Source organism: Acomys minous (assembly GCF_964271855.1).
Source record: "Acomys minous genome assembly, chromosome: 1".
Classification (NCBI taxonomy): domain Eukaryota; kingdom Metazoa; phylum Chordata; class Mammalia; order Rodentia; family Muridae; genus Acomys; species Acomys minous.
The window spans coordinates 183463594-183484563 of NC_140483.1; the positions used below are offsets into that span (position 1 = coordinate 183463594).

Genomic DNA, 20970 nt, shown 5'->3' on the forward strand with positions numbered 1-20970 from the left:
ATGTGAATGTGTAAACTCTTCACTCTGTTCTCACCAGTTCTTTCTATAAATGAACTACCCTAATACCTTCCCCACTTCCTATCCGTCGGCCCCACCTAGCATTCGGGCATACTACCCTGCACGAGGCTACGTATACAGTCTGCTACTCATACTGTTTCCTGCTTTTGATTAATATCAACAATGTTCCTAGAATGTAAACTTTGGAGCACTTTTTTTTTTTGCTTGGTAAATATCATAAAAGAATCAGGTGATGGTCATGGTGGTTGTGAGTAGAGCAGGAAGCCATAAAGTGCTTTTATTCAACATGTATTTAACAAAAATTATTATTTCTTCCCATTTCAAAGATATGGAGTCTGAAGTTTAGAGACCTGAATTCAACCTTCCGCTTCACCAGGGAGGATATTACAGACATGACAAATAAAACCTGGTTTAGCCAGACTTCAAAGCCCTTTTCTTGACGTGAGCATGAGAGCAACAATAGTAGTGCTGAATTTTTATTAGTTCACCAAGTATTCATATAAGACACTATTAAGGGAGATAGAAGGTAGGGTCGTGGGAATAGGAAAAAGGTCTTGGGGAGAAGGAGAATTAACAAAAACTAATTGTTTGAAAATGCCGTAATGAAACCTAAATTACCACAGACCCACAATATGCCCTGCACTCTGCTAAGTCTTAGAAATTTATCGGCAGAGACATTAGATGTGTTCCCGGTGTCATGGAGGATGAAGACAGTTAGGGGACAGAGGAAGACACACACACACACACACACACACACACACATAGGTCTAAAAGCATGATTACTGACATAAAGGCATGAAGAAAACAGAGAAAACTAGGAGGAAGACCTGATGTACATTGAATGGTCTTCAAAGCCCTTTTTGAGGCTGAGTGCTAGAAGGTAACTGGCAAAGTGAGGACACCATCTCAGCCTTTCTAGTGGATGCAGCAGCTAAGTGAGGGTACAGCTGACTCCCATGTCCTCGATAAAGCTCTTCAAAGAAAGCAGATGCAACTAGTGATGACCACACCCAGCTTTCTAAAGAAGGTTTCTAAGCATGACCAAGCACCCTACATTGTGTTGGAAAACAGCTTGTCCAGAAGTGGAAGTGGCCTCTCTCTTATTCACAATCCTAGCTAGCCAACCCATTTCAAACTTTCCAACTTATTGTCCAGAGGATATCCAGATTTATTGGCCCCAGAGTGCATTGGGCAGAATCACTGGTCTTGGATTTGTTCTCTATATTCTGAGATTCAAGGAGCAAATAACCCAAGAAAAGAATCTTGGAATTTCTGCCCAAGATCAGCTTCATTTTATACCTATAAGCTACAGCACAGCCTAAAGAGTGATTTCCTACAGAAGTTTGCACAGGCTTCTGACCAGCTGCAAACAGGAAACACAGGAGCCCTTAGGAAACCGAGCCACCATTCTGGATGATAATGGAAAGAAACAAATGGGATTATTATTATAGTGTCTGGAAGATGAAAGTAAGCCACATCCTTCTCCAGGATAATGGAGAAGTATACTTCAGCGTCTTACTTGGACTGCAGAGGGAAGGCTGAAGTGGAGCCAATCTTTCTGAGAAATGGAGGAGGAAAGAATTTGATTGCTGTTGGGGGGATAACAGCACATCTTACTAGACAGCAGATCAAAGGAACCTGAGCTGCTTTTCAGAGTAACAAAGGAAGCCACCCCAGTAAATGCAGCAAGGTTGGACTTGCAACTCAAGGGAAAGGCAACAGGGCTAGATGTGGTGGAACATACCCATAATGTCATCACTTAGGCTGAGGCAGAAGGCTCATGAATCCCAGGCCAGATTAGCCTGCATAAAAAAGACCTTTCCTCAAACAAAAAATTAACCAAAGTAAATCAATAAATAAAAATAAAATAAAATAAAATAGCTCCCAGGGCAGGCTGTGAACAATGGAGACTTCCACAGTGATCAAAGCTTGTGTCTAAGAAGGTAGGTGCTTGGAAATTGTCTCAGTTTAGATCCAACTATAGATTTCAATATATATCCAAGATGCCATACTAAGAAAATCAAGATGCTAGGCACAGTGTCTTCCATATCTGCCTCTTATGGCTTGAGGCCACTGGATTTGACAATGCCTCAGCTTCCGAGCTCTTCATCAGAGCTCATTATCCAGGTATGGAAGCTTGTACCTATGACACCAGCCCTTGGGACACTGAGGCAGGGGGATTGCCACAAGTCCCAGCTCAGACTGCAAGAGACTCGGCTTTACCCTTGACTCAGTTCCACCTCAAATCAAACAGCTAAACAGAAAACCCAGACCACAGGCTTTCATTGAGATACCAGCATTAAAGTCAGGATGACACGGATGGAAGAATCTGGGCGATCAGCCTGGGGATGCCAGAAGTGGGGCCATTTATTTAATTATTTTATACTCATGAGATGATGGATCCAGATGAGAAAATTAAAAAAAAATGGTCTTTATAATTTAAAACACAGAATGCCTCAGAAATGATGGCAACAGATCTGGGATTAGAACCCAAAGAGTCTGAACAGATTGGAAAGATGAGAAGAAATATACTAAGACCTAATGGAAATCAAGAGGCTAGACATGTGGCCATATAGTTTTACATATTAATACGATTATTTAGACTTTTGAGACAGGGCCTCATGTAGTTTAGGATGAAGTCACTATGTTGGCAAAGATGACCTTGAACTCCAGATCCATTTCCAAAGTGCCGGTGTCATTTATTTGCACCACGACTGTCTTCACAAGGTTTAATCTTCTTAAAACACCCATGGAGAGTCAGGTGTGATGGTGTGCAGGCCTAGCTCAGTTTCTGGGAAACCAAGACAGGAAAATGGGTGGTTGCAGGCTAGCCATGTAATATCTAAGTTGCAGGTCAGTGGGGCTGCATAATGAAACGCTGTCTTAAGCACACCAAAAACAAAACCCATGAAGGAGGCATTGTTGCCACTGAAAAGTTGCTAGAGCTGATCCTAGCAGCCATTGTCTTATGCCTGAGCCACTGTCTGCCCTCAGATGTGCCCAAGGACTGAACAGGGCTATCCGTCCCTCACACTGGAAGCATGGCTTGTTCTCAGTAACTACTCCTGAACTGTTATGGCTGAGTCAGGGCTGGTCCTCAGGTGGGCCTGACGACAGAGCTGAGCTATCTACTACTTACTCAGACTAGAAGCATTATGGGCACTGAAGTTCACCCTTGAAGTGATAAAACTGGGGGCGGGGCAGACATCATCAAGACCAGTAGCACCGGGTTTCTTCCTGTGGCTGGTGGGAAAGGGTGGCCCAATCCTTTCTCCTTGCGAAGTCAGGTGTTGCATCGTACAGGAAGAATTCACACTGAGGACCCATAACCACCAGCGCAGGTTTCAGGGGCCTGAGCTGGCAGGAGAATTTATTACTCCAGTGGTTCCTTTCCTTTCGACTCATAGACTCTGCTCCAATATACATAATCACTTTTGTTTGGTTTTTATAGAGATGATTTAGGCTTTTGTAGTTTATATATATTTTTTAATGTGTGTGTGTGCATTGAGGTCACATATGTGGTACATATTTTCAGGTGTCTGTCTTTCCACCACAGGTGCTTTTTTAAATTAAACTCAGGCTTTGTTTTATCTGCTAAGCCATCATCTCTCTTGCCTGATTATTTAAAAATTCTAGAACAATCCAGTAGTGGGATTTATGATTGTAACCTCAACACCCGGGAAGCTGAGGAAGAAGCTTTGTCATGAATTCAAGGCTAGTTTAGGCTGTAGAGTGAGTTCCAGGTTTGCCTCATTTTTTTTTTTTTTTGTATCTAATTTGCTTCTGATAAACTGTTTGCCAATAGCTGTGAAATTATCCATATTACTAAAACCTTCCTTGCCAAGTTCTCCCAACAAATTAGATCACCCTCAGATGAAATGCTAATATAAATTAAAGCAGAAGCCAGTGGCGTGCGCATATTTGGGCTCAGGGCCAACAAACTGGCCGTCTGGGTGTAAGAAAAATAGGCTAATGGTTATGGAATCTGGTCTCTAGTGGCTACGCTGAGAGCTGACCTCAGCCGCGCTCACTCAAATTGATTGTCTTCCAGGTTATGATTTCTCATCACAGGAAACTTCTTTGCCCAATTCAAACCCCGTGAGCTAAAACTCAAACCCGAGAGCAAACGCTGCGCCCCACGCCCCAAAGCTCCTTCTGTCAGGGATCTCAAATGCACCCCCAGAGAACTGCCTAGTCTGCGGAGGGCTGGTCCTCATCACATACCATGCATAGGTGGAGGGCTTGTTATTCAATTCCTGGCCTATGAGAGGATACCCCTATTGTTCCTGAAAATGCTGACCAGGACCTTACTTGTAACAAAGATCCCTCTGCCCCACAATCCAGTCAAGGCAGGAGCAGGAGCAGGAGATAAGTGCTGGGATGAAGGGCAAGATGGATAGGGCTCGCACTGCCCCCAGCCCTGCTGATACCAAGCGCCTTTAAGATACAGCCTTTCCCATCCTAATCTACAAAGGAAACAGGAAAAAGGAACTTAAAACTCCCTGTGCTCAGACAGAAATGAGACTGTTACCGCCTGCCTCTGTGCTGTTCCTTCTTGCCTCCAACTTGTAAACAAGAGCATGTAAGCATGCGAGTGGGAAGTCACAAAGTTGTGGGTTTTTGAAAAGCTCCTTAGGACCTCATGCTCATCTGTGGACGCTGGATGGGGAGATCTGGGCAAGTATGGACTCTTTAGCCGGTTTAGTTCTCTGTGGAGCCAGCTTGCTTCTTTCTGGTAAGTTTTGGCTTCACATTTATATATATGTGTGTATTTATGTCGTGTTTTAAAAATAGTGACTGCTCGGCTTTCTCCCTCACCAAACGTTTGATTGAGTGATCCGGACACTGCTTTTCTGTGACTCTCCAATTTACACACGTAAAGGTGGAAACAGTTTGCCCGTGGCAGGAGCTGGGTTTTCTAGTTATCTCTTGTGGATGCTGCCTCCCGGGTTGCTATGGCCTCTCTCAGGACGGAGTAAGTCGCCTTACTTGAAGGGAAGCTGCTTAGTCCGGCGGATCTGTCTTGCCTCTCATTCTGGTTTCCTTATCAATAGCAACAAAACTGGGTTGTAGTTACTTCAGAGAAAGTCGTCAATGATTTTTTTGTTTGTTTTGTGGAAGCGATTCTTGCCTATCAGCATACCGATCGTTATTGTTAAGTAAACACAAGACCACTTTTCTGTAAAGATTTCATATCTCCATCCTTTTTAATCCCAGTAGTCAATTCTGAGCTTTGTTGTCTTTAAGGTAGGGGTTAGAATAATTAGGGCTATGCCCATGGACTTTAGTTTTTTCTTTTCTTTTTCTTTTTTAATGTTCTATACAGAATACGTCAAAAAGACTAGCCCAACCAAACTAACTAAAACCTAGTCAGTTACCAAGGTCACTGGTGTCAGGATTTTAAGAAATCCTGTAGTGGCCCCCCCATAGAAAAGCCTGCCAGGCCAGAATGAGCTTGGATTTTGTGTGTGTATCACAGACTCTGCACAGTGGGGCACCTTTTAACTAACCCCACATGTGCAAAACATCAGGACCCAAACTGCAGATCAGAGATGCACCATCATTGCCACAGGTTTCCCTCTATTAGTCTGAAAATATTCTAATTATTATAATGAAAACAGAGTTGACACTGGGAAATTTTACCAAACAATGGTGAGACTATATATGCTGATAGGATTGAATACAAATACAAATACATTACAATATGTAATGTTATTGTCATACACCCCTTCAATTTGATTTCAACAACCAATGAATGAGAAGTTTAACAATAATATTTTAAGAGTAACATAACTGCTGTAAGGAAAGAGTATCTGAATTATTATTTATATTAATCTATAAATATGTTGATTTCTTCATTATTAGGTACTTTCGTTTCCCATTTTTGTCTTGTTTTCCAAGGGTCCCATTTATGAGTGACGTAATCTAGGATTCATTTTACACCAGAGCTTATAATAATACAAAGCCCAGATGTCTGCTTTTGCTCTGATGTAGTATAAGTTAAATAAAATAATACATGTTCTTACACACATACACAGAGCTCTTTTAACTTGCTATTTCTCCGTAAGTGGCTTTGTTATGGCATTTTGACATATGGCATTTTGAAAAGTTGTCATAGAAATCAAACAAGAAGCTCTGTGGCCAAAATAGTTGTGTCATTGATGCTTGAAGCAGCTTCTGGAGAAAGATGGCAAGAAGGGTAGGTCACGTTCTTGTTAGGAAGCAGGACACAGAAAACCTTGTTTCTGCGGGAAGTCTGTATTGATTCCTAACTTTCATTCCGGGTCTAAGCCTTCATGACCATGGATGCTTGAGGCTTGGTGACCACAGCAACGGCCCCAGGAGTTTGTTCTTCAAGCCAGACTCTGCTGTAGATCTCGTTAATATGGCAAGCGGCGGAGGGTTTATATACGTTTCTACCTATAGCCTGCTTGGGCGACTCATATTCCCTTTGTTGTTGTTGTTGTTGTTGTTGAACAAACATAATGAAAAAATAAAGATTCTTTGTTTACCCGAATAAAGGTTGCTGTGGCTGGCAAAGCAGCCTGCTAGCGCATACGCTGGAAGAGGATTCTGGCTTCCATGACAACTGAAGACTCTCGTGCACGCTCCTATTTAAGAATGACTGCTGAATGCAGCTGGCAAGCCAGTTCTCACATAACTTAGTAATATTACCTACTCCTTAGTTCCCTATGTGCTCTAAACCTGGTTTCATGCTCTAAGGAATTGTATACACTTAAAAAAAAAAATCACCTTTTCTGTTTCATCCTGGATGTCCTATGTGATTTACATGGACGGGAAGTCTTTAGGTCACACATCTTCAGCTGTCTTTCCTGTCTTGTGTGACATTTTAAACAACTGGATTCAGAGATAGCAGAGATGTTGTCTGGGGTGGCAGAGGAAATGCAATAGTTTGGCCAGGAAAGTGATCCCAGGTGGAGCCTGCTTCTTGGGACTGGGATCAGGGCACCTCTCGGAATTGTTTTCCAAGGGAAGACCTGGCTTTCTTCAGAGGCTCTCCTTGCCAGATGTTGCTGTTGCTCGCACTTTTCTCTCAGCCCTGCTCTTCTAGGAAGAGTCTAATTGTTCTAAGACATCTCTCCAGGATGGAAGGACCTGTCCATCTCGAAAGACCATGCCATGGCCCCCAGAGCGGTGGGTCCCAACATTCCTAATGCTGTAACCCTTTAGTACTGTTCTTCATGTTGCAGTGACCCCAATCATAAAATTATTTTCATTGCTACTTCATAACTATAATTTTGCTAGTGTTATGACTTGTAATATAAATATCTGATATGTGACCTTCAAAGGGGTTGCCACCTACAGGGGAGAAGCACTTTCTAGGGACTTTAAGCTAGGATGGCTCTGAAATTCTGATGAAGATATCAATTTGTTACTTGCAGTTCCACCCTTTGAAACACATTTGTGATTGTGTCACCTCTGATTCCCAGTAGGAGGTTTTCTAGTTAGCACACAGAATTGGGATTCAAGAAATTTCTTTAATCGGGAAGAGTGAGCCCAAAGCAAAAGATATCATTTCAAAAATAGTTAAATGTCAAGTTTGTTATTTGGGTTAAAAATAGAATATGAATGCTCATTGTAGGAGAGAAGTGGTTAGTTTCAAATGCTTGTAAATAATAAGTAGGTTTTGATAAGACATGAAATTAATAGGAGCCCTGCTTGTGTGAAATATGATGCATAAATTAGGTGCAAATGAGATATGACAGCTGCAATATACTGCTTAGCGTGTACCCATTAAACATCACGGACCTAGAGAAACTTAACAACACAGTAGCATGCAAGATGCAACAGTTTAAAACATGGGTGAGGAGTCACAGAGTTGAGTTTACAACATCAAAGCTCAAAGTGGATAATCATAGCACATTAATCACTCATCTCTTTGGATGAGACTATTCGTTTCTCGGGGTTGCTGTAAGGATCAAATATGATGCTGCGTGCCAAACTTTAGTCAGCAAAAACTCCCTTGGTGAAGCCAATATAATTAGCGAAGTCTGCTACCAGCATCGCTGTGCACCCAGGTAGAGCTCTCAGCCCTTGCAGTCTTTTCCCACAATACCTCAACATGGCTGAGCCACCCAAGGTTTCACCTGTTCATCTCCATTTAGGGCACATGTCAAGACCACCTTCAAAATCTCCACACCCATTTGTCTTGGCCCTTGGCCATGGAATCTTATGCATTTGGGAACAGCAATTTAAAAATTTTTTTAAATATTTTATATGTTGGGGTGTGTTGGCTGCATTATGTGTGCACTATGCGTGTGATCGGTGACACTGGAGATCAGAAGAGAGCGTTGGATCTCCTGGACTTATGGAGCTACAGATGGTTGTAAGCTGCTTTGTAGGTGCTGGGACTCTAACCTGGGTCCTTAGGAATGGAAGCCAGTGCCCTTAACTGCTGCACCATCTCTCCAGCCTTATGGAAACAGCAGTTTTTACAAGCACCGCCCTGAAGAGAGTGCAGTCCCCCACAGGCCAGCTGTTCCTCCTCACGGTCTTCCTCCTCAGACTATCGTTGCGTCTTTGAGCTTGGGGCAAGTAGATTTAACTCAAAGGTTGAAGCCACATTGAAGTAATATTTATAGTAGATTAATTACTATACGGTGAAAATAATAGCCATTGTTATCTTAACTGGTAAACTTTTAAATAAAAAGAAAATTTCTTTTGGCATCAAAAATAAGGAATAAACTCAAAAGAATGTTTAGCTAGATTTATACTTAGTATTAGGTATTTTATAATTATTGACTACTTCCTATAACATACACAGATGTTTTACTCAGTAGACATTTAATGAATTTTTGCATGCCTTTAGGTATTCTTATTTGTATGTCTTTGGTTCCAATCAGTGGTGACTTATGGAGATGTACTTTGGGTCATGTACAGTACTAGAAACTAAAATATAAACAAGGACAGCCCACTCTCCCTCTTTACCTTACAAAGCTCATGGTTTAGGGGGGAAAAGGTGAGGAATTGTCAGATTTTGTGATACACATGATATAATTGTAGTTTATAGAAAATAAAAGCATTTAGAAGAATGGCAGAAATAGTCGTTAGATCCAATGATAGAAAACGGGATCACAGCAGCTAAGTTCTATATTACTCTTTGGTTTTTGCTTTACTGGGGATCAAATTCCAGGTCTCGTTGCTGTTTAGCAAACACTCTATTATTTAGCTAAATCCACATCTCTTAAATATAAATATTTAGCAGCATGCGGAGGCATACACCTTTTATGTCAGCATTTAGGAGGTGGGAGGCAGCAGGGTTAGGAGTTCAAAACCGGGCTGGATTGCGTAAAGCATTTAAGTCTAGCCTGAGCTACACAGTAGACCCTGTTCCAGAAACCAAAAGCTGGACATGTTGCTCAGTAGCAAGGCACTTGCTCATAGTTTACACAGGCCTGGGGTTGGTCTTCAGCACTATAAAAAATTAAAATTAGAATAAAAAGTACAGTAAGCATTTAATTAAAAGTCTAAACATTATAATGATGTTACTGACTGCGTATTTTAAAAAAATGAGAAAATGACACTGGGAAATCTGCAGGTTGAATTTTTCTTTTTAAGAACTCCTAAACAGTCACAAATATTTCCAAAAATATTTATGAGTTATGCAGAGCCATTTTTTTGAGACAGGATCTCATTGAAAAGCTTGGGTTGGTTTGCAATTCTGTGTAGCCAGGCTGGCTGCGAACTTGAGATTCTCCTGTCTCTGCCTCCAAGGTGCAGAGATTTCAGACACGATCTACCATGTCTGGCCTACAATATTTTAAAACTGAGAAGAAAAATGAAAAGAAAAGCAATGACTTTCCATTAAAGGAAGCAACCCAGAGGAGGGTTGAGAGTATAAACTGGAGGTCAAGCTGCAGGAAGTGGAGTAGAGTCGGAATGTATGAAATTAAGGTTGGGGTCGGACTAGGAAGGGCCTTGGAGACCATTTTAAATAGCTAGTACTTTTGTTCGGTATATTGAAATTTAGCGGCGTGTCAGTCCTATTATTATAGCACCTCTGATTTAAGCTCTAGAAAAGTCATTGTAATACCAGAGTGGAGGATGGATTAAAGTGGCGGGGACTGTAGGCTTGGGTCCAATTTGGCTTCTCAACTTTGTTGACAAGGAGGCTGCAGGGGTGAACAGTACCTTTGAAACAGGCTTGGGGGAAGAAAATGCCGGTTAGTGAATTGCTGCATACGAGAGAAGGGAGCAGTACTCTGGTTTGCACGGAGGTGGCGCATTCAGCATGCTGGGAAACAGGGCAGAAGGAACTGGTAGAAGAGTGAGAATAGAAAAAAAAAATGATGGTTTTGTACATGTTGATGCTGAGATTGCATTTACAGGGAGATGCTGAGCAAAATCTGGCTTTTAAGATATGGACCTCAAAACAAGGGAATTAGGCGAAGGACTGACACAGAAATCTTGTTAGCCAAGGGTTTTATGAGGACTCGGGCGATGGTGGAAAGAACCAATCAGCTTTCTTTCCTGAGACGTTTTAGGCTGTTGGTATTGCTCGCCACAGGGAGAGTTTTAAGTGGGAAGTCTGTGAGAGGCAGGCACCAGGGTGACAGCCTCCAGGCCTGTAGCCTTAGCCTACAGATGGGCTACAGTACAGAGAGTCAGGCAGCTGCGCTGGCCAAACCAGATCTGGGAAGGGGCCAGCGGATCAGCTGGCCTCACTCCCAGCCTCGAGGAAAGGCAACGTCTAAAGTTGCCTCCCTTATTTCTGGAATTTTAAACTGATAACCCAATTCCCACCAGTCTGACCAGGCTCTTCCTTAGCTCATATCACAAACATAGAGTGGTTTTAAAAAAAAAAAAAAAAATGGAGCCATGCTAGCTTTCCTCTACACCTATATCTAAGACGTAGGTATATATAAAATTTTAGTTGTGTGTGTGTGTGTGTGTGTGTGTGTGTGTGTGTGTGTGTGTGTGTAGCACATATGGAGGTCAGAGTTTGGTACTGTCCTTCCACAATGTGGATCTCAGGGCTTGAAGTCAGGTTATCAGGCTTGTGGGCAAGCACCTCGCTGCCTGCCATGTCTCTTCAGGAGTCTGAGTGTCTTCCTTCCTCAAGGCTGTGGAAGGAGTGAAGACCAGGTCTGTGAAACAGCCAGAAGCTTTACTGTTAGGCACATCTGTTGCTGCTGGGGCACATGACTGCCATGGTGTAGAAGTGACAGAGGTGGAGACATTTACAGTCAATCACAGGAGTCGGCGAGGCTGAGGGATGCTGTGGGTGGCTGCCGTTTGCTCCCTGCCTTGTTCAGGGCTAGACCAGGGTGTGTGTGTGTGTGTGTGTGTGTGTGTGTGTGTGTGTGTGTGTGTGTGTGTGTGTGTGGTCACACCCATCTCAGCAGATCTGTCAGCTTTCCCGCTTTTGTTAGAGGGTGATATCATGCTTCCTGAGGGAGCTCTGGAAGACAATAAGCAGCCACTTTCCTCTAGATACAATAGGCGGAGTCAGGAAGGTAGTATTGACATTGCTGGGGCCCAGGAGCTACGCACAGCGCTGTGGCCGTCAGATGGTGAACCAGCGTAACCTTGGCACACAAGCCTGGCTTGTACAAGGCGTCTGGCTGCAGAGCCAACGGGGACTCCACCCTAGGGACAGGAGTGCTTTAGACATCTGGGAATCTGGGATGGGCTTTAAATTCAGATCCCTGTATCAAAAACAACCCAACGCAGAGAACAACAACAAAACGGTCCGACCAAAATAAAACAATAATTGTAGCAGCAATAACAAAGATTGAATACGCATGTGCCAAGTGTCTAGTAGGTATTGGTACTCATTTTTTTTTTAAAGTACAGAGGTAAACAAGGCTCACAGGTTTAATTACTTGCTCAAAGGTAAAATGTGTAGCAGGCACCAAATATTCAGAACTTACAAATATATGTACATTAAAAAGATGTCGTCCCTTCACCCTGTGACTCCAATGGGACTGTCAGTCACTGGACACAGAATGTCTTTTCCATTGAAGGACAGCAGTCAGCTCATAGGAGGATGCAAAAATCTATCAGGAATTTAGAATCCCCCTGGGACTCTATGAGGACTTTGAACGTAAGAGGCTCATTTTCTTTCTCCACCAAGGCCAGAGTCCCCGGCCACTTAGGGAAGCTGGTGTTTAGGAACAGACCATGGTGGGCACAGGAGTTGTTAGTGTCTGGGCCCAGTGCTGTGGGGCCAGAGACCATCCCTGTACCTTGTATGTATGTGGGTTTCATTATTGCTTGGTCTGCTTTGACCTGGTTCCTGCCTTCTGGGCGTTCTGAATGACCACACACGTCTGTGGAAATGGTGGAAAACAAGGGTCAAGCAAAGAGTGACCTGAGCTCAAAGTCTTTAAAACATGCCTCTAGGCTGCTTTCTGACTCGGTCACCTCGGGCTGAACACTAGAAAGCAAGGCTAACAGTGCTCCTTCCTGTGGTTTGGGGGAAGAGTTTTTTTAAAGGGAAACTGCTTAGCTGTGCTCGCTTCAGCACCATATGTGATATGCCTTCCAATAATGGGACCTTCTTAAGTGTTTTCTGTACAAAGGTGGACCTCTTATGCTGCGCCATGCTGGTCTGTTCAGTGCAGGCCGCCATTCCTGAGCTAATTTGTTTACAGATGTTGTGGAATGACTCTGGCTTCTTTGACTGCCTTAAGCCCATCCATGTATCAGGAAACAGGAGAGAAGGCATTGAATCTCTGGGTTCTTGGGCTTCTGCTAAAAATCTGGATTGTCAGGTGGCAGGGGATTCCTTGCTTGTGACTCACGCAGACAGCAAGATGGAGCCCTGTGCTTCCCCCAGCCCTGTTGCAGCTTCTTCTGGCCTCTGGGTCTTGACTTAGCAGAGACTCTGGGATGACTTGTCAGTTGTAAGTACACTGCTTGTCCCGCTTGTCCCTAGCCCATTACTATCTAGTTGACAACTGCTGGAATCAAGCGGAGCTGCCATACTTTTTTATTCCTTTTTCTGCTTGTGGGGGTTTGAACCTGGTACCTTATGTATGCATGCCCGGCACGTAGCCACTGAGCTCTACACTCAGAGTCTGCTTCACTTCTGATTAATCTTGTTACTTCCTCACAATGCCACATGCTCAATGCTTGTGTGTTACACCAGCCCTGCTCACACACCACAACTCCCTCCCTTCTCAGTCTCTGTTCCTTGTGGCCCCACCTCCTGCATCTGAAAACACTTACTACTCTACTAGGGTTCATCTTGTCTTCCTCCTGCTTCAGCATCAAGCAGGGAGGAGGTGGTTGTGGCTGGTTGAGTTTGGAACGTTCCCGATGCCAGTCTTTGCCCTCTGCGTCAGCCTGTTGTGACTCTCAGACCCCCTCATGCCATGGCTGTGCTCTGGTCATGCTGTGCTGGCTTCCTTTCCGTTTCTAAACATTTACCTCTGAGCTCCTGTGCATTCGCATTTTGTTGGTTAGTTCTTTGTCAGCTTGACACAGACTAAAGCTCTCTGGGTAGAGGAACCTCCTCTGCGGGGGAAATGCCTGCATCCAATTGGTGTAGAGGCAAGTCTGTGGGACATTTTCCTGATTTAAGGATTTGATGTGGGAAGCTCCAGCCCACTGTGGGTGGCCCAGTCCCTGGGGAAGTGGGTGCTATAAGAAAACAGGCTGAGCAAGATACAGGCAGAATTTCTCCATGGCCTCTGCTTGAGTTCCTGCTTTGGGTTCCTGCCCCAACTGGACTGTAACATAAGCTGATATTAACTCTTTCCTCCCCAAGTTGTTTTGGTCATGGTATTTATCACAGCAGAAGAAACATGACTAAGATCTATCTATCTGGCTAGGAAAATTAAATTAATTAAAAAATAGAACACACACACACACACACACACACACACACACACACACACACACAGACACGACATACCCATAAATAGGGATTGAGGTCATCTGTTATTCCTAAAACGTGTGGTAGTCCTGATTTCCTGCATAAGTTAGGGGCCTGCCTAAGACTGAGGCAAAAAAAAAAAAAAAAAAAAAAAGATGGCAAAGGCAACCACACAGCATAAATCCTACGATCTGAGAGTGAAGACTAGAGGGTCATAACTGTACAGGAGTGTATGGTCAGGCCAGCCATACAAGCCTGGTGCTGTCAACTGTCTGAGGAGCCACAAGGAACAGCACTCACTATGGCTCACCGGGGAATGGCCAAGGAGGGGCACCGGTCCATCGTGGCCTTCTTCCACCCTAGATTCTTCCTCCATACTAGATTCTTCTTGTAGGAAGAATCTAGAGGGCGAGGCAGTGGAAACAATGGGTATGGGCTCTGGACAAGCTGTTTTGTGACTGAACCTGCTCAAAGTTCAGAGGTCACCAGTTGTGGGGAACCTTTCAGTTGGTACCTGAGAGGTTTCAGATACAGGATGCTTGCCTCTGCTATTGTACTTAGCATTAATTTTTATTTTATTTACTTAATTTTGCCTATTCAACTATGAGCTTTATTTGTTGTCTAAATGTTCTTACTGCTAGTCACACATAGCACATGAGTACTGGCAGAGCCATCCTTACTAAGCAAGTCTGCTTTTGTTGTTGTTTTGTTTTTATTTTATTTTGTTGTTGTATTTGTTTCACAACTATGTTCTATTGCACATAGTAAACTGTCTCACTGCATTGCATGTGCCAGGTCATACATAGTCTGCATACATAGTCTGTTTTTATTTTTTTCTTTATTTTATTTTATTTTATTTTTTACATATACATTTTATAGTATTGCACATATATACAATAGATTACCTATAGCAAGAAGAACCGTGACACAATCAGGAATTATATAAATGTTACATTCTTAGTGTTTTGGCTATTTGTAATTGACAGCCTTGAAGAAGACATCTTTCCTATCTTGGTGCATCTAAATTTCTGAATGTAAATCAATCTCCATCACATATTGTCATTATCAATTTAGAACAACTATCTAGACCTAAAAACATCTTAACCCCTAAACAATTAAGCTTCATTGTAAAACTAAGTTACCTGGTCTTCAACTCCCTCAGAGACTTGAGAAGGAATAAACTTCATTACCTGAGTATGCCAGGAGTGCAGGTTAGTAGCTTTCCAAATGAAAAGATGACAGAGACAGTTTTCTACCTGAATAGTCACCCAAAACTCTCTATAATGTTGGAGCATCTTTTTCAGTCTTCTGTCCCAATATATCTGACAGACATATTTGTGAGGCAGGAACTATTGAGGACTTGCTTACCCTATCTTGGCAAAATTTGGTCATTGATTCTGCCTGCATCCAAACTTGCCCTTTTTTTTTTAAAGGCAGAATTCTGTCCATGGTAGAAATGAGGACATTTTGCCCAGTGGCTTGTTTGCCACATTTGGAGCCATCTCCATAAGGAGGTTCTTTGATGCTCATCATCCTCTTTGAGGTAGGCTGGGTGTTGCCAAGAGTTAACCTGTCTCATTGTCAATGAATCTTTAAAGTAATAAAAGCACTTTAAAATACCATATTCTGCATGTCTCTGGGGTTTTTTGAAGACCTTATCTTTTTGTAGAGTCATATCCATCTGCTGTACCTAAGATGCATACTCTTGTGATAGAAGTAGACTAGCAATTGACATGACCATGATTTAATCTACTAACCATTTAATTTGTATAACTTATTTTTCCTAAACAGCTTGCTACAGCACATTCAAAGTATTGGAAGTTACAATTGAGTTACATGGGTATGCAGGTCTGCTTTGTATTTAAATACTCTGAGCCTTTGCTTCTCTGAATTTCTTAAAATTTATATATACACTTTAGATCCTGATGGTCTCCCACCCCCTCCTCTCCCTCCAATCTCCCCCTTCTCCCCAGAAAAGGGGAGCCCCCAACGCACCCCAGCACACCAAACCTCATTGGGATTGAGCCCTTCCTCATCACTGAAGCCAGGCCAGGCAGCCCCGTTAGTGGGGCATGATAAGAAGCAGGCAACAGAGTCCATGTCCTAGACACAGTTGCTTGACTCCCTAGGGGACCCACAGGAAGATTAAGCTGCCCGTTGGCTGCACATGTGTAGGGGGCCCAAGTGCACTCCACACATGCTCTTCGGTTGGTGCTTCCGTCTCCCCAAGGCACCACTGGCCTATGTTAGTTGACTCTTCTGGTCCTCTTGTGGCAATCTGTGAGTGTTTTATATAGTACAATGGTTTATGTTAAAGTTGAGTTCGTGACGTGCTTAAAAGAATGTTTTAATTAGTGTCTACATCTATTTATAGGTGAGTATGAGCATTGGAATATGTCGAATCAATCAGGAACTTCTATGCATATTTTGCAGCATGAGGCTAGGAAAACTAAATTAATTTAAAAATAGAGCTAATAGAATAAGGTGTGTATATAGAATTTAGAATTAGCAGGACTCATGGAGAGAGTGGAGGGAGATATTGTAAATGAAGAGACAAGCATTAAAAATGGAGGATAAAATGGTTAAGAAACACATCATCAGTTCCTCAGTGTGACTTTACTGTCAGTGCAATGAAGAAAGTGTTAGAGTAAAGCTGGGAAAATAGGCTGAGAAGCAGGTAATTTGGCTTGAGATTGGATGGGATGGAGATACTTATATGGGGGCTCTTTAGGATGTAGTGTGAGGCCATGAGAGGGATTGAGGTATCTCAAGCTTGTCTAGAAAGGAAAAAAAAGTCAGGTCTAGGAACCCCTGGGGAAGGGAGCGACACCTCCTCTATCCAGGGAGCTCTCAGTGAGTTGCTCATGCTCCTGTAAATAGGATCCAGTGAGGAACCTAACTGAACTCTAGGGTCACACCCTCTGCCAAACAAAGGACATGGAAGGAGGAGGACATCACAGGGTGATGTGGGTGGAAACGCAGGGTCCCCCTCCCCCCATAGAGGATGAGCCCAGGAGGGAGGAGGGTTTTGTTTGTTTGTTTTGTTTTTGTTTTTTTTTTTAAATGAAAAAATGGTGGGGGCAGAGAGGGGAGAGGACCTGCAGAATTTGGCTATTGGGTGCTGATGATTTTGGCAATGGGTGGGGCTTGGGTTGAGAACTAAGGAAATAGATCACGTAAGTGTAGACTGCTTTCTGAGAGATGTCTCCTGCCTGGCAGCTCCCTGATCCCATGTGCTTTTCTGTGAGCTAGATCAGAGGGGGAGCGGATAGGGAAAAGGATCCTGGTCCTTCTCTTTACCAGCCTTGACTCAGGATGATGCGCAGCTGCGCAGGCGTTTGAAGGAGGTAGGGACGGGCTGCCACATACCAGATGCTGTCGTCCACTTCCTCTGAAGCAAAAATTATTGTAGGTTTCTGAATGCCTCATAATAGGGTTGGGTGGGCTTTGGCTGGGGTGGGGAGGGTGATGTTCTTGTCATCTAGTACAACCATCAGATTGGTATTTTCATGTGTGTATATAATATCATATGCGGCTCCTGTTCACTCATGATTCCATTGCCCCCGGCCCCCACACCCGCACCCAGTGATCCTTTTTGCAGTTAGCCCTCCTTCCTTCACGTACTTTGGCAGGGGGCGGTGACCCTATGAGTTTAATTAGCTGGCTAACCGGATCTCGGGTGAGGGTCTAGTCACAGGAGCACAGGCAATTTACCAGCAGCTACATGATTAAAGGAGATGTCTTTCCCTCCCCAGCGGCCGCTAACTGTCCCTGTTCTTCAGGGGAGGTAGGGCCTTGTGCACCCTTCCCTCCGGCAACTGTTAACTGTTGAAAATCACGGAATCCTTGAACATTTTTGTTGTTGTTGTTGTTGTTGGTGGTGGTGGTGGTTACTACCTTTTCAAAAGAGGGAGAGATAGAAATACGCAAGGGGGAGAAAAAGAGAGGGAGGGAGGAAGAGAGGGAGAAAGAGACAGAGACTCCCCAAGTGTTTGTCTTAGCCCCAAACTTCTGAGTTCAAGTTATTCAATTGCCTAAGCCTCCCGAGTAACTGAGACCGAAGGCATGTGCGGCCGCGCCTGGAGAATCTTTTTAAAATGAGGTACAGGTGGGGTTGATGGCTTACATCTTAAGAAATGCTGTTTCAATTTAGCATGCTCACTTGAGAGATGTCTCCAGGGAGGTGCAGAGAGCTCAGCATTTTGCTAGATTCAGCTCTTGAGAGCCAATGTGTCTTCTCTTGAGAGCGTGGGGACGCAAAGTATGTGAGCGCGTAAAGCAAATCCTGTGCAGTCGTCTGGTGGGAATTTGCTGCCCTGCTTAACACTTGGGTTGGTCAGTCATCGCGCATAAGAGGCTAGACCAATCTAGGATTGGCTACCCACGTGTGGTTCGGCTTGCCTGCGCTTTTACGCTGGGGCGGCTCTGCTTCAAGCGGCAGCGGCTGGGCAGCTCTGGTTTTCGTTGCCAGTGTGGAGTGTGGGTTGTTTGCATGGATCAGCCCACACTCTCTCCTCCCCAAGCCAGCACGTTATGCTGGAAATGTGTCTTCCTGATGGCGGTCAAAACCCAGGAGGGGTAAGTGGAAGCAGACAAATGAGCGAGATCGCCATTAAGAACTTGGTTTAGGATAGTAGCTCTGCCACTCCTAATTTATACGCCAAGCCTAAACTCAAGGACTAGGAAATATACTAGACCCTGGAGAGGCTAAAACGGGTTCGGGGATGTAAAGAGGGTTGAAGAGTTGGGGCCAAAAATTCAACCTAATGTAGCTGCTGTTGGCTTTGAGTACAAGAAACTTCATCTGTGAAGCGTACATCTCTTATGGGACTCTTCGGGGGAAGAATGAGCGAGCTAATTCTAACAGACACCGCATAGAGCAGTGCTTGAATTTAGAAGACATTAAGGAGATGTTAGTATTGTCACCGATTTTACCCACCTCAAATGACTGTATGCGCAGAGTGGCGTGGAAGGGTTTGACTTCGCCTGCTGGCAGGATTTCAGCCCCAAAGGGTAAAACGCCAGCAGCCGAAGCAGGCCGAGGAGAAGCCTTCTAAAGAGCCTTCAGACAATTTATAATTTCACTCTCTCTGTCTTAGAAGTAGCTCAGAGCTATAGACTCAAACCCCGACCCCTAGCTTGGGCTTGCTCAGACCTGCCTGGCTCCCCACCCCTCCATCCTCTCTACATCTCTGTCCTGGTGGCAGCCCTGCGGTGAGCGCAGAACACCTGCCAAGGAGTGTGGAACTGGAGCCAGAAACAAACGCCAGCTGCAGAAGCTCTGCGGCGGCCAGAGGCCTTAGTAATCTGACTGGCCTGACCAGCGAGTGACTCTAATTCCAACATGAGTAATATGTGAATCCTCCCAGCTGCTTCTGGAACCAAACAAAAGGCAGTGCTGTTGCCAGCCGGGGAAGGATCCCCCGCTGACTGTATCACTGTTTTCCCAGTGATGGCTTTTTCTGGGGAGAGCCAGTGACTTGGGCTAGCTTCTATTAGGTGTGCCCCAAATCTCCTATAGATCAAATTCTGACAAAATTGAAGAGCTTATGACCCTCACTCAGCCCATTTTTCCACCTTAGGGGAGGTGATTAAGAACACAGATAACTCTGGGCTAAGGAATCTCTACTCACCTGTCCTATTCAGGTGGTTGTGGACAAATCCCATCACCTTGTATGGCATAGAGATAATGATGTTACCCGCTCTAACAAGTTGTGATATGAAGCTGGCCAGTGCCAAGCCAAATGCACATGAATAACACATATCTGACACTTTTAGCTGTCACTGTTTCCTATCTCTCTGTATGATGAGGCTAAATTTTCCCTCAGAGCCCTCGTCTTTAAGAATCTGTATCCAGTACTCTTCCCTTTATCTGTGGTTTTGTTATCTGCTAACTTCAGGCCAAAAATATTGCTTAGGAGACTCCAGAGATAATTGCAAGCTTTCAATTGCTCAACATTGTGACTCAAAACCTCCTGTTCAGCTGCTCCACCTCACAAAGAGCCCTTTCCAGTGGATCCATGGTGCGTACACTACCTGCTGTCTACACATGGGTCGCAATCATGGATGCCACTGTGGTACCACAGTGCTCATATTGAAACAACCAGGATTTTAAAATAATGACTGAAAGTGCTAAGCAGTAACGGTGGCAAGGTAGATGCGTTAAAGAGAAATCGTAGGCAAAAAGTATAAGATGCTACCTTGTATTAGGGAAAGAAGAAATATGTGTATTCTGAGGCTGCCAAGATTTATAGTGAGAATTTGTGGAATTGCCAAAAAAAAAGAGAGGTCATGCTAACAACTCTACTGCTGTACGTCACACGGCAAATGTTATGTGACAAGTGCTTAGTTCATAAAGGCATGAAATGAGTGTGTGCATGTTTAGGAAAAATGGCATGCACTGAATTTGGCACCTCGTGAGATTTCAGATGTCTGCTGGTAACATGGTCTGCCTCACCATGGGTAAAGGACATTTAGGAGTTGAGGTAGGGAGAAAAACTGGAGTGGGCCAGCCAGGAGTATACCAAGCACTAAACTTTTCAGGGGAATAGAACATCGTGATTATAAGAATATTTCATGTACTGGGCCTCAAAACACTCTTCAATAATCAAAATTGGGGCTATTAACTGACCAATCAGTGATGGTAAAAAATGTATTAAAAGGATGATAATGTACAGAAGTATTTGTAAAACCATTTAGAAAAATTATTTTCAGGGGAAATATGATTCCAGGAGTCACTTATATTCGAAGGATTAGGGCAAGCGGAAAGTTTAGGAGGCAAAGGCAAAGTTGTACTCTCATATTTACCATCATTAAGAGCAGGAAGCATAATCTGCAAAGCCCAAAAGTTTCTAACATTTATAGTCCCACGACTAGTTATGCTTACTCCTCCTGGAGAGTCAGCAATCAAAGTATGTTGAGCAAGTAAAAAGCAGCCCTTGACTGGGGAAGCAGGATCAGTATAAAAACAAATAGGCAATGAATCAGAAACACCTTCAAATGTAACATTATAATTCTCTCGATGTAATAAATATTCATTACTCTATCCTCCCAGAAGACCTACAGCATCAGTTGTAACTTTAACTGGAGCAAAATCCCAAGTTGCAAGG

General features: G+C 43.7%; 1 protein-coding gene across 2 annotated transcripts in view; it reads left to right on the forward strand.

The window, feature by feature from the left end:
- The first annotated feature begins 4224 nt into the window (after positions 1–4224).
- The window catches only part of TEK (TEK receptor tyrosine kinase), a 108330-nt gene continuing 91584 nt past the window's right edge, over positions 4225–20970 (forward strand). Inside the window, exon 1 of one of the 2 annotated variants that reach the window (XM_084788109.1) lies at positions 4225–4753. In XM_084788109.1, coding sequence (XP_084644235.1) covers positions 4702–4753 — 52 coding nt within the window. In that variant the 5' untranslated portion in view covers positions 4225–4701. The remainder of the gene's footprint in view (positions 4754–20970) is intronic. The other variant, XM_084788108.1, reaches the window with a different exon arrangement.